This window comes from Salvelinus fontinalis, chromosome 2 (genome assembly GCF_029448725.1).
Source record: "Salvelinus fontinalis isolate EN_2023a chromosome 2, ASM2944872v1, whole genome shotgun sequence".
Classification (NCBI taxonomy): domain Eukaryota; kingdom Metazoa; phylum Chordata; class Actinopteri; order Salmoniformes; family Salmonidae; genus Salvelinus; species Salvelinus fontinalis.
Window position 1 is genome coordinate 64,262,245 of NC_074666.1, and position 12,520 is coordinate 64,274,764.

Below are 12,520 nucleotides of genomic sequence, written 5' to 3' on the forward strand. Positions count from 1 at the left end.
TGACTTTATTGTATTTTTGTGTCGATGTTGAACTATTTTCTGAGTGGCAATGGCGGGAGAATGACCATCAGTGTTGTTGTAAAAACAGACCGCTCCTATGACATGCCGCCAGAGCAGGCTAGACCATCTTTCTCAGGCATGAACTGACAGGACAAGAGGGGTAGGACACACAACTCATTTAAGCTGCACAGCAGTTGGAACTGTCCGACAAACAAAGTGGCAAAAAAACATGACTTGTAGGCTCCTCTGCCCTCTTGACATATAAAAGTATGGAAGCCTCTAACAAACTAAATTTAAGAATTAAAATAATACCATAGTCTGTCAAAAAGGATGAGGCATGATAGCCCACATGCTGGTACAGTGGTAGGATCTTAATTTGATCACTCTGTTGCCGGATAACTTTCATGCAATGCAGGAAATATACAATTTGCAGTGTATTCAAGGTTTAAAAAGGTTTAGAAAGGCTTAAAAAGGTTTTAAAAGTTTGTAAATACCACTTTGAAATGTCAGACTTGATTTTCCCTTATAATTGTTTTTATCAACCCCTACAAAAATGTCCATTAATTATAATCCACATAATATTTCACATTTCCTGTTGTGAATAATCCTGTCTCAGGATTATTTTCCTGCTGTCGGAAACTGGCTCAAATTAAGATCCTATATCTGTATGCAATATGCACAACTGCCATTGAGCCGAGAAAAATAAACAAAGGAAAGAAAATTGAAGGCTGTAGAAGAGTCCGTTCAAGAGAGCAAATAGAAAGACAGTGAAAGAGAAGGTATTACACTTGTCTTGTGCCACCTTTTAGCTTGTCCTCTCATTTGCCTTTCCTGTCTCCATCTCTAATGTACTCTGTTGAATAGTGGTGCTTGAGTGGACTGGCTCAATATTTGCATGGAGAGAGAGAGAGTGTGTGTGGACCTCGCTTTGTGCACAGGTGCATTGTCATGCTGAAACAGGAAAGGGCCTTCATTAAACTGTTGCCACAAAGTTGGCAGCACAGAATCATCTAGAATGTAATTGTATGCTGTAGCGTTAAGATTTCCCTTCATGGAAATAAGGGGCCTAGCCCGAACCATGAAAAACAGCCCCAGACCATTATTCCTCCTCCACCAAACTTTACAGTTGGCGCTATGCATTGGGGCAGGTAGCTTTCTCCTGGCATCCACCAAATCCAGATTCGTGCCGTCGGACTGCATGATTTATCACTCCAGAGAACGTGTTTCCACTGCTCCAGAGTTCAACGCTGGTCTGAACAATCGGAATCCAACCTTCAAGATTGTTTTGATCATGCGGACTGGGACATGTTCCGGGTAACCTCGGAGAATAATATCAACGTATACGCTGATTAGGTGAGTGAGATTATAAGGAAGTGCATAGGAGATGTTGTATCCACTGTGACCATTAAAACCTACCCTAACCAGAAACCGTGGATGGAATGGCATCACACACGCAAAACTGAAAGCGCGAACCACCGCATTTAACCATGGAAAGGTGATTGGGATTATGGCCAAATACAAACAGTGTAGTTATTCCCTCCGCAAGGCAATCAAACAAGTGAAATGTCAGTATAGAGACAAAGTGGAGTCACAATTCAACGGCTCAGACACAAGACGTCTGTGGCAGGGTCTACAGACAATCACGGACTACAAAAAGAATACCAGCTACGTCATGGACGCTTCCAGACAAACTAAACACCTTCTTTGCCCGCTTTGAGGATAATACAGTGACACCGACGCGGCCCGCTACCAAGGACTGTGGGCTCTCCTTCTCCGTGGCCAACGTGAGTAAGACATTTAAATGTGTTAGCCCTCGCAAGGCTGCCGGCTCAGACGACATCCCTAGCTGCATCCTCAAAGCATGCGCAGACCAGCTGGCTGGTGTGTTTACGGACATATTCAATCTCGCCCTATCCCAGTCTGCTGTCCCCATATGCTTCAAGATGGCCACCATTATTCCTGTACTTAAGAAGGCAAAGGTAACTGAACTAAATGACAGCGCAACAGCGCCTCTTCAACTTCAGGAGGCTGAAGAAATTTGGCTTAAGGTCACAGTTAAGGTCACAGTTATGAAATCTTAGGACACTAAAGAGACCTTTCTACTGACTCTGAAAAACACCACAAGATAGATCCCCAGGGTCCCTGCTCATCTGCGTGAACATGCCTTAGTCATGCTGCAAGGAGGAATGAGGACTGCAGATGTGGCCAGGGCAATAAATTGCAATGTCCGTACTGTGAGACGCCTAAGACAGTGCTACAGTGAGACAGAATGGAACGCTGATCATCCTCGCAGTGGCAGACCATGTGTAACAACACCTGCACAGGATCGGTACATCTGAACATCACACCTGCGGGACAGGTACAGGATGGCAACAACAACTGCCCGAGTTACAACAGGAATGCACAATCTCTCCATCAGTGCTCAGACAGTCTGCAATAGGCTGAGATTGCACTTCACTGACGAGTCGCGGTTTTGTCTCACCAGGGGTGATGGTCAGATTCGCGTTTATCGTCGAAGGAATGAGCGTTACACCGAGGCCTGTACTCTGGAGATACTGACTGTTACTTTTGATTTTGACCCCCCCTTTGTTCAGGGACACAATATTAAATTTCTGTTAGTCACATGTCTGTGGAACTTGTTCAGTTTATGTCTCAGTTGTTGAATCTTGTTATATTCCTACAAATATTTACACATGTTAAGTTTGCTGAAAATAAACGCAGTTGACAGTGAGATGACGTTTATTTTTTTGCTGAGTTTAGGTAGAGTTATTAAAGTGACTCTGCATAGATAATAACAACAGAGAGTATCAGCAGTGTAAAAGGGGGGGGGGGGGGACAATGCAAATAGTCTGGGTAGCCATTTGATTAGATTTGCAGGAGTCTTATGGCTTGGGGGTAGAAGCTGTTAAGAAGCCTCTTGGACCTAGACTTGGCACCCCGGTACCGCTTGCCGTGCGGTAGCAGAGATAACTACGGTGACTACGGTGGCTGAAGTCTTTGACAATTTTTAGGGCCTTCCTCTGACACCGCCCGGTATAGAGGTCCTGGATGGCAGGAAGCTTGGCCCCAGTGATGTGGTCTGGTGAGTATGCAGGCCATGGAGGAACTGTGACATTTTCAGCTTCCAGGAATTGTGTACAGATTCTTGCGACATGCATTATCATGCTGAAACTTTTTATTTAACCTTTATTTAACTAGGCAAGTCAGTTAAGAACAAATTCTTATTTACAATGACAGCCTACCCCGGCCAAACCCTAACCCGGACGATGCTGGGCCAATTGTGCACCGCCCTATGGGACTCCCAATCACAGCCGGTTGTGATACAGCCTGGAATCGAACCAGGGTCTGTAGTGACACCTCTAGCACTGAGATGCAGTGCCTTAGACCGCTGCGCCACTCGGGAGCCCAGATGAGGTTATGGCGGCGGGTGAATGTCGCGACAATGAGCCTCAGGATCTCGGCACGGTATCTCTGTGCATTCAAATTGCCATTGATAAAACGCAATTGTGTTCGTGGTCCGTAGTTTATGCCTGCAAATATCATAACCCCACTCCCACCATGGGTAACTCTGCTCACCCACACGCCATTCACACTGTCTGCCATCTGCCCATTACAGTTGCAACTGGGATTCATTCGTGAAGAGCTCACTTCTCCAGCATGCCAGTGGCCATCGAAGGTGAGAATTTGCCCACTGAAGTTGGTTGTGACACCGAACTGCAGTCAGGTTAAGACCCTGGTGAAGACGACGAGCACGCAGATAAGCTTCCCTGAGATGGTTTATCACAGTTTGTGCAGAAATTGTTTGGTTGTGCAAACCCAGTTTCATCAGCTGTCCGGGCGGCTGCCCTCAGACGATCCTACAGGTTCTGGACTGGCATGATTACCACTGGTGTACGGATGTGAGGCCGGTTGGACGTACTGCCAAATTTTCTAAAACAACGTTGGAGGCGGCTTATGGTAGAGAAATGAACATTTAATTATATTTCAACAGCTCCGGTGGCTATTCCTGCAGTCAGCATGCCAATTGCACGCTCCCTCAAAACTTCAGAAATCTGTGGCATTGTGTTGTGTGACAAAACTCCACATTTTATGGTGGCCTTTTATTGCCCCCAGCACAAGTTGCACCTGCGTAATGATCATACCGTTTAATCAGCTTCTTGATATGCCACACCTGTCAGGTGGATAGATGATCTTGGCGAAGGAGAAATGCTCAGTAACATGAATGTAAACTAAATGTGAGAGAAATAAGCTTTTTTTGCATATGAAAAATGCCTGGGATCATTTATTTCAGCTCATGAAACACTTTACATGTTGTCTTTATATTTTTGTTCAGTGTAGTTTTAAACTTATTTTGAGCAATTAAAACAAAAATAATATGCCTAGGCCTATTCAGGGAGAGAAGCATCAATCGGTCCTCTTGCTTGCTGAAAGGCTAAGAAATAGACTACAACTGTGGCAATGAACTAGCGGAGAAGTTTGAATGGCGAGAGCAACGTGTAGCTCTGGTGTGATGTGATCACATTGGCTAAGTTGATACATTGCTGCACTGATGCATTGCAAACGTAAAAAACGGGCAGTGAAAAATGCATGAAGTCATTGACACAACGAACCCACAGACCTGTCAGTGGCCGTGCGCGAATAACAATTTATATTGGTTAACGGCCTATTTTCAGATGTCAAAAGACGGCCAAATCAAACCTGTTCGAATAAATAGTTGACGGATTGCAGCAGGGCGATATTTTGCCATTGGTGTTAGATGTGTCATAAACAAGATGTCCTCTTAATTTGTTTCGTCTGAGTAAAATAATGGAGGTCCCTCTTGTCTTGACCAATTTTGGTAAAATCCTCCTTTAGTTTTAATGCCCTCCCCCCTCTTGTTTGGAATAACCTGCAAAATTCCTTGCATCTTTATTCCCTCGTGTCGCTAGGACAGTTTAGGACTCTGGTGTTAAAGGAGAATTTTTCTATTTCTGAAGTAAAACTCTTGTTTTGATGTAAATTACATGTTATAGAAGGGTCCAGACACTTTTTGTGTGATTTGGCTTATGTGGTGGAAGTTACCACTAAGGACTCCAAGTCAAAGTTAAATTAGCATATCTTTATTATCACGGCCAGAGAGGTTACAACCAACTTAATTCTCAAAGTACAAGTCTGTCAGAACCTCTGAGGGGGTGCTCCCCTTCAGCAGTCTTTATACTCATGCCCAAACTAGGAGTCTCTGCTCTCAGGGCGCAATAGGCTGATCATGATCTTGCACACATAGTTTCTAGGCGTTGGGCCAAAGTAACTATATGTTCCCTTCATTCTGTTCTTCTATCAGTCCTCTCCCTGAGAGCAGTCACAGAACATCCTAACACAATAATCAGGAAACAACACACTACATGTAGTCACGCATTTGCAGAGACACAGAGGACACAAAAAATGTCCACGACACTTGCTTTTGAGAAACTTACCGTCGCCGCAATTCACTTTCTCATTGCTCGTTGTGCAGTATCAGGGCACGCAAAATACATGCTCCAAAAACACCCAAATACGTCCTTCTAGAAACAGAAATGGTCTGAGTATAGTGATGTAGGTCTTTAGATGTTGTACACATTAAATTGTGCCATTCTGAACTTAATCCGCAACGTTATATTCCATTTTATGCGAGCCGTTTCTTCTACAAGCTGTACTGCGCAGGATGTGTCTTGTACAATAGGGACACACTCGACCTGCACAGCTGTATGGGGGAAACAACGCAACTTGACCAAAATTGATATTTTAACATCTCTACCCCCTTTCTTCCTCTTTCTACCTCTGTATCTTATGATCTCTGACATCAGTGCGCTGTTACTGAGTGTACAAAACATTAGGAACACCTGCTTTTTCCATGACAGACTGACCAGGTGAATCCAGGTGAAAGCTATGATCCCTTATTGATGTCACTTGTTAAATCCACTTCAGTCAGTGTAGATAAAGGGGAGGAGACAGGTTAAAGAAGGATTTTAAAATATTGAGACAATTGAGACATTTATTGTGTATGTGTGCCATTCAGAAGATGAATGGGCAAGACAGAAGATTCAAGCACCTTTGAACGCGGTATGGCAGTAGGTGCCAGGCACACCAGTTTGATTGTGTCAAGAACTGCAGGGTTTTTCACACTCAACAGTTTCTCGTGTGTATCAAGAATGGTCCACCACCCAAAGGACATCCAGCCAAATTGACACAACTGTGGGAAGCATTGGAGTCAACATGGGCCAGCATCCTTGTGGAACACTTTCACCACCTTCCAGAGTCCATGCCTCGACAAATTGAGGGCAAAAGGGGATGCAACTCAATATTAGGAAAATGTTCCTAATGTTTTGTGCACTCAGTTAAAGTCCTCAGATGACCCAAAATCCCTAGCAGCCCGCGCACAATAACGTGTGTTCAGTCTACACATACACTACTTAGGTATTCCCCACATTTACTGCAGTTTTTTAAATCCCTTTTGGTGCTATTGTAACAGTACTCTTCTTGCGTTGTGTCCAACTCTGCACTCACGCACTGTACAAAACCAGAAACAGTAAGTTGCTAGCTAGTATTAGCGGGAATTCTCTACAACAAAATGCACAACAAATATTCACCAAAAAACGCTGCATCTTACGTGTGATGTTCGAATAACCTTTACAAACAAATTGATATAAATTGTACATTTAAATCATCACTTGGGATTATACAAATCACTTTTGAGTACAGTGCTTTGCAACCAACAATTTACCGCTGGTTTGGTGCTTGTTCACTGGGACGATTCTAACTGAAACATCCTCCCTCATAAGCAAGCTACGCAAACCAGCCAATAAGATGCCATGTTGAGTAGGTGAAGGCAAGACAAAACTAAAACCAAAAACCCATTGGCTTAACAATAAAGTGGCAAGGGGAATCACCAATATAACCCTGTTACACTATTTTCACAAGTATGTGGGGAATTTTCTAAACAAAACTTTAAACTGGTAATGCATTCAGTCTTGCATTCAAAACCTTTCATTGTGCATTCATTTTGTTTGTAGACATCTTTCACCACACAACCATTGATCCAACATATACAGTTGAAGTCAGAAGTTTACATACACCTTAGCCAAATACATTTAAACTCCGTTTTTCACAATTCCTGACATTTGTCAGTGTTACTTGCCTCGAAGCGAGCATGGAAGTTATTTAGCTCGTCTGGTAGGCTCGTGTCACTGGGCAGCTCTCGGCTCTGCTTCCCTTTGTTACATTTTTTTATCGCTTTGGTGCAATTTTCACAAGTAACATACGGGTACATTTTCACAACTCTTAGAACAAAACTCAAAAGAGATCATCAAAAATGTGTTTAAAAACTCTAAGCACATTAACACACAAAATCATACAGTCACCTTTTCACCCAATTTAAACAGTTTCATCTAGAAATACATGTTTCACATTGCAATAAATGTTCAAATAAAATAATGTCCTTTCACAATGCAATGCTCACATTACTTTTGATATGAGTATTTTCTCAGTTTAGCATAAAATTCAACATCTGTAGCTTGTTAGGTAACAGCGACTAACAGTTACCCAATGTCTTTCCCTCACAGAGTTGGATCCCCAAGATCATCAAGAAGAGAGTGTGCACCACATTCATAGAGGACTGTTTTAGGTACAGCCTCTCTCTGGGTCGCCGTGTGTGTCTGTGGTCTGTGTTTTTGATTTTGTGAATTGTCTGTTCACTGTAATGACTGGCTGTGTGTGTGTGTGTGTGTGTGTGTGTGTGTGTGTGTGTGTGTGTGTGTGTGTGTGTGTGTGTGTGTGTGTGTGTGTGTGCGTATTCATGTGTGTCTTTGTCTCTCTCTGCCCCTGTCAGCAATGGGGCGCTGTGCCAGTGCGGGGGTGTGCGTGAAACACACGGCTCCATTGCTACGGGAGACTATTTCGGGGCAGCCATCGTCAGCCAGTGGGATAGCTCTCAGCACTCCTCAGAGTACCCCACTGACGCCTTCGGAGAGTTGGAGTTCGCAGAGGCTGGCAGGAGACACAGCCATGTGGGTAACACACACTCAACTGTGTGCATACACTCATGCACGGGCATGCTAAGAAATACACATGCTAAGACATACAGAACTAGTCAAGGCAAAGAGTGGCTACTTTGAAGAATCTAAAATCTAAAATGTATTTAGATTTGTTTAACACTCTTTTGGTTACTACATGATTTACTACATGAAAATTGTCAAAATAAAGAAAACACTTGAATGAGTAGGTGTGTCCAAACCTTTGACTGGTACTGTACATGGGATTGGTCTCTGTCCCAGGTTGATGACCTGATAGAGGATAGTGTATGTTTGCTCAGTTGGTCCAGCGCTCAATCAATCAGCCCAGGGTATTACTAAAGTATAAATAACACTAGGACACACACACTGCTCTGTCAGTGGCGGGAGGGTGGGTGATTAATGAATTAGATAGTTGGCTTACTGCCCGTCATCTCATAACCATTAAGTGACTCAGCTATACTATATGACAAGAGTATGTGGACACATTCTCGTCAAACATCTAATTCCAATATCATGGGGTTAGTCCCCTCTTTGTTGCTATAACAGCCTCCACTCTTCTGGGAAGGCTTTCCACTAGATGTTGGAACATTGCTGCGGAGACTTGCTTCTATTCAGCCACAAGAGCACTAGTGAGGTCGGGCACTGATGTTGGGCGATTAGGCCAGGCTCTCAGTCGGCGTTCCAATTCATCCCAAAGGTGTTCGATGGGGTTGAGGTCAGAGCTCCGTGAAGGCCAGTCAAGTTCTTCCACACCGATCTCTACAAACCATTTCTATATGGACCCCGCTTTGTGCATGGGTGCATTGTCATGCTGAAACAGGAAAGGGCCTTCCCCAAACTGTTGCCACAAAGTTGGAAGCACAGAATCGTCTAGAATGCTATTGTATGATGTTGCGTTAAAATGTCCCTTCACTGGAAATAAGGGGCCTAGCCCGAACAATGAAAAAGCCCCAGACCATTATTCCCTCCCCCCCAAACTTTACAGTTGGCATAATGCATTGGGGCAGGTAGCGTTCTCTTGGCATCCGCCAAAACCAGATTCGTCCGTCGGATTTCCAGATGGGGAAGCGTGATTCATCACTCCAGAGAAAGCGTTTCCACCCCTCCAGAGTCCAATGGCGGCGAGCTTTACACCACTCCAGCTGACACTTGGCATTGTGCATAGAGATCATAGGCTTGTGTGCGGCTGCTCAGCCATGGAAACCCATTTCATTAATCTCCCAACGAACAGTTCTTGTGCTGACGCTGCTTCCAGAGGCAATTTGGAACTCGGTATTGAGTGATGCAACCGAGGACAGACTATTTTTATGTGCTTCAGCACTCGGTGGTCCCGTTCTGTGAGCTCGTGTGGCCTACCACTTCACGGCTGTTCCGGTGTTGCTCCTAGACATTTCCACCTCCCAATATCAGCGCTTACAGCTGACTAGGGCAGCTCCAGCAGGGCATACATTTGACAAACTGACTTGTTGGAAAGGTGGCATCCTATGACGGTCCCTCGTTGAAAGTAACTGAGCTCTTCAGTAAGGCCATTCTATTGACAATTTTTGGAGATTGCATGGCTGTGTGCTCGATATTATACAGTCGTGGCCAAAGGTTTTGAGAATTTTATTGACAATAACATGAAGTTGATGCAAAGAGTCCATATTTGCAGTGTTGACCCTTCTTTTTCAAGACCTCTGCAATCCGCCCTGGCATCAATTAACTTCTGGGCCACATCCTGACTGATGGCAGCCCATTCTTGCATAATCAATGCTTGGAGTTTGTCAGAATTTGTGGGGTTTTGTTTGTCCACCCGCCTCTTGAGGATTTACCACAAGTTCTCAATGGGATTAAGGTCTGGGGAGTTTCCTGGCCATGAACCCAAAATATCAATGTTTTGTTCCCCGAGCCACTTAGTTATTACTTTTGCCTTATGGCAAGGTGCTCCATCATGCTGGAAAAGGCATTGTTCGTCACCAAACTGTTCCTGTCCACCCGCCTCTTGAGGATTGACCACAAGTTCTCAATGGGATTAAGGTCTGGGGAGTTTCCTGGCCATGAACCCAAAATATCGATGTTTTGTTCCCCGAGCCACTTAGTTATTACTTTTGCCTTATGGCAAGGTGCTCTATCATGCTGGAAAAGCCATTGTTCGTCACCAAACTGTTCCTGCATGGTTGGGAGAAGTTTCTCTCGGAGGATGTGTTGGTACCATTCTTTATTCATGGCTGTGTTCTTAGGCAAAATTGTGAGTGAGCCCACTCCCTTGGCTGAGAAGCAACCCCACACATGAATGGTCTCAGGATGCTTTACTGTTGGCATGACACAGGACTGAAGGTAGCGTTCACCTTGTCTTCTCCAGACAAGCTTTTTTCCGGATGCCCCAAACAATCGGAAAGGGGATTCATCAGAGAAATGACTTTACCCCAGTCCTCAGCAGTCCAATCCCTGTACCTTTTGCAGAATATCAGTCTGTCCCTGATGTTTTTCCTGGAGAGAAGTGGCTTCTTTGCTGCTCTTCTTGACACCAGGCCATCCTCCAAAAGTCTTCGCCTCACTGTGCGTGCAGATGCACTCACACCTGCCTGCTGCCATTCCTGAGCAAGCTCAGGAAACAGGAGGCTCCTGTCCTATGGGCCATTCTGGCTCAGACAAAGCATAATTGGCCAAGGCTTACTTACTTACCTAATTTCATGATGTTATAAGATGCTATAAGTTATGAAACTAATATGTCACTCAAGCATTCATTGACACTAAATGACAACAATGTGAACGTATTTCATTTCAACCTCTTGCTCGTTTACGTCGGGCCTTGTTGCTCCACCAGTTGCTAGTGAAGTGTCTTTCATATAGACAATGAGAGAGCTTTGACATTGCAGAGGTGAGGTATGAGGCTGTCATATTTATTCATTTTTCACAGCAGAACGTCTGTCTGGCATTCTATGGAACAATGGTAGAGGAGTCCGTGTTCTAGCAGTGCTGCCAGCCCTCACATCAGTCAGACGGAATGTTCTCACCTGTACCGATATCTCTCTGCCACTGATGAACTACGTCATAGGCAGATGAACCAATTAGCAATTACTTTATGTAGCCTCACCAATTCACCACAGCTTCTTGATAATCCTCAGTTTATTGCGATACTCATTGTCCCCTCCTCCACCTCATCCATTCTTCTCTCTTCCTATTGGTCAGTTCCTGCGCCTGTCGTGCGACACCACCCCTCAGATGGTATACACCCTGATGACAGCCCATTGGGGGGTACCCTCCCCCAACCTGGTGGTTTCTGTGGTGGGGGGTGAGGGGTGCGAGAAAGTCAAGACCTGGGTCAGGGAGGTGCTGAGACAGGGGCTGGTCAGGGCAGCACAGAGCACAGGTGAGACACACATAGACATGGTGCTCTGCACCTTAGAGACCGCAGCCCTGTTAACATAGTCATTGAACACCAGTCACTTTAATGTTTACATATTATTTTACCCACTTTCTATGTATATACTGTATTCTAGTTTTTACTCATCCTTTATACAGTAACCAGTGCTATACACACTTTTTATATTGAAATACTGTCCATACTGTCTATACACACCATTATATACAGTATATACACTAAACAAAACTATAAACGCAACATACAACATTTTCAAAGATTTTACTGAGTTACAGTTCATATAAGTTAGTCAATTCAAATAAATTAGGCCCTAATCTACAGATTTCTCATGACTGGGAATACAGATATGCAAATGTTGGTCACAGATACCTTAAAAGAAAGGTAGGGGCGTGGATAAAAAAACTGTCAGTATTTGGTGTGACCACCATTTTCCTCACGCAGCGTGACACATCACCTTCGCATAGAGTTGATCAGGCTGTTGTTGATTGTGCCCTGAGGAATGTTGTCCCACTCCTCTCCAATGGATGTGTGAAGTTGCTAGATATTGGCGGGAACTGGAACACACGTCGATCCAGAGCATCCCAAACAAACTCAATGGGGGACATGTCTGGTGAGTATGCAGGCCATGGAATGGTGTACAGATTCAGATGCAACATGGGCACGTGTATTATGCTGAAACATGAGGTGATGGCAGCGGATGAATGGCACGATAATGGACCTCGGGATTTCGTCACGGTATCTCTGTGCATTCAAATTGCCATCGATAAAATGCAAATGTGTTTGTTGTCCATAGCTTATGCCTGCCCATACCATAACCCCACCTCCACCATGGTCCATGCTGTTCACAACGTTGACATCAGCATAGTGCTCGCCTACACGACGCCATCTGCCCGGTACAGTTGAACCTGGGATTCATCCGTGAAGAGCACACTTATCCTCTGCAGCAGAGGTAGCTCTGGGTCTTCCTTTCCTGTGGCGGTCGTGATGAGAGCCAGTTGCATCACAGCGTGCATCAAAGTTCTTGACATTTTACGATTGACTGACCTTATGTCTTAAAGTCATAATGGACTGTAGTTTCTCTTTGCTTATTTGAGCTGTTCTTGCCATAATATGGACTTTGTCTTTTACC

At 44.4% G+C, this 12,520-nt stretch overlaps 1 protein-coding gene across 2 annotated transcripts in view; it reads left to right on the top strand.

The window, feature by feature from the left end:
• trpm4a (transient receptor potential cation channel, subfamily M, member 4a) overlaps nucleotides 1-12,520 on the top strand; it is a 56,669-nt gene that overhangs the window by 7,126 nt on the left and 37,023 nt on the right. For both annotated transcript variants that reach the window (XM_055882239.1, XM_055882243.1), the window contains exons 2-4: nucleotides 7,578-7,639; nucleotides 7,844-8,021; nucleotides 11,199-11,379. In XM_055882239.1, the coding sequence (XP_055738214.1) occupies nucleotides 7,578-7,639; nucleotides 7,844-8,021; nucleotides 11,199-11,379 (421 nt within the window). The remainder of the gene's footprint in view (nucleotides 1-7,577; nucleotides 7,640-7,843; nucleotides 8,022-11,198; nucleotides 11,380-12,520) is intronic.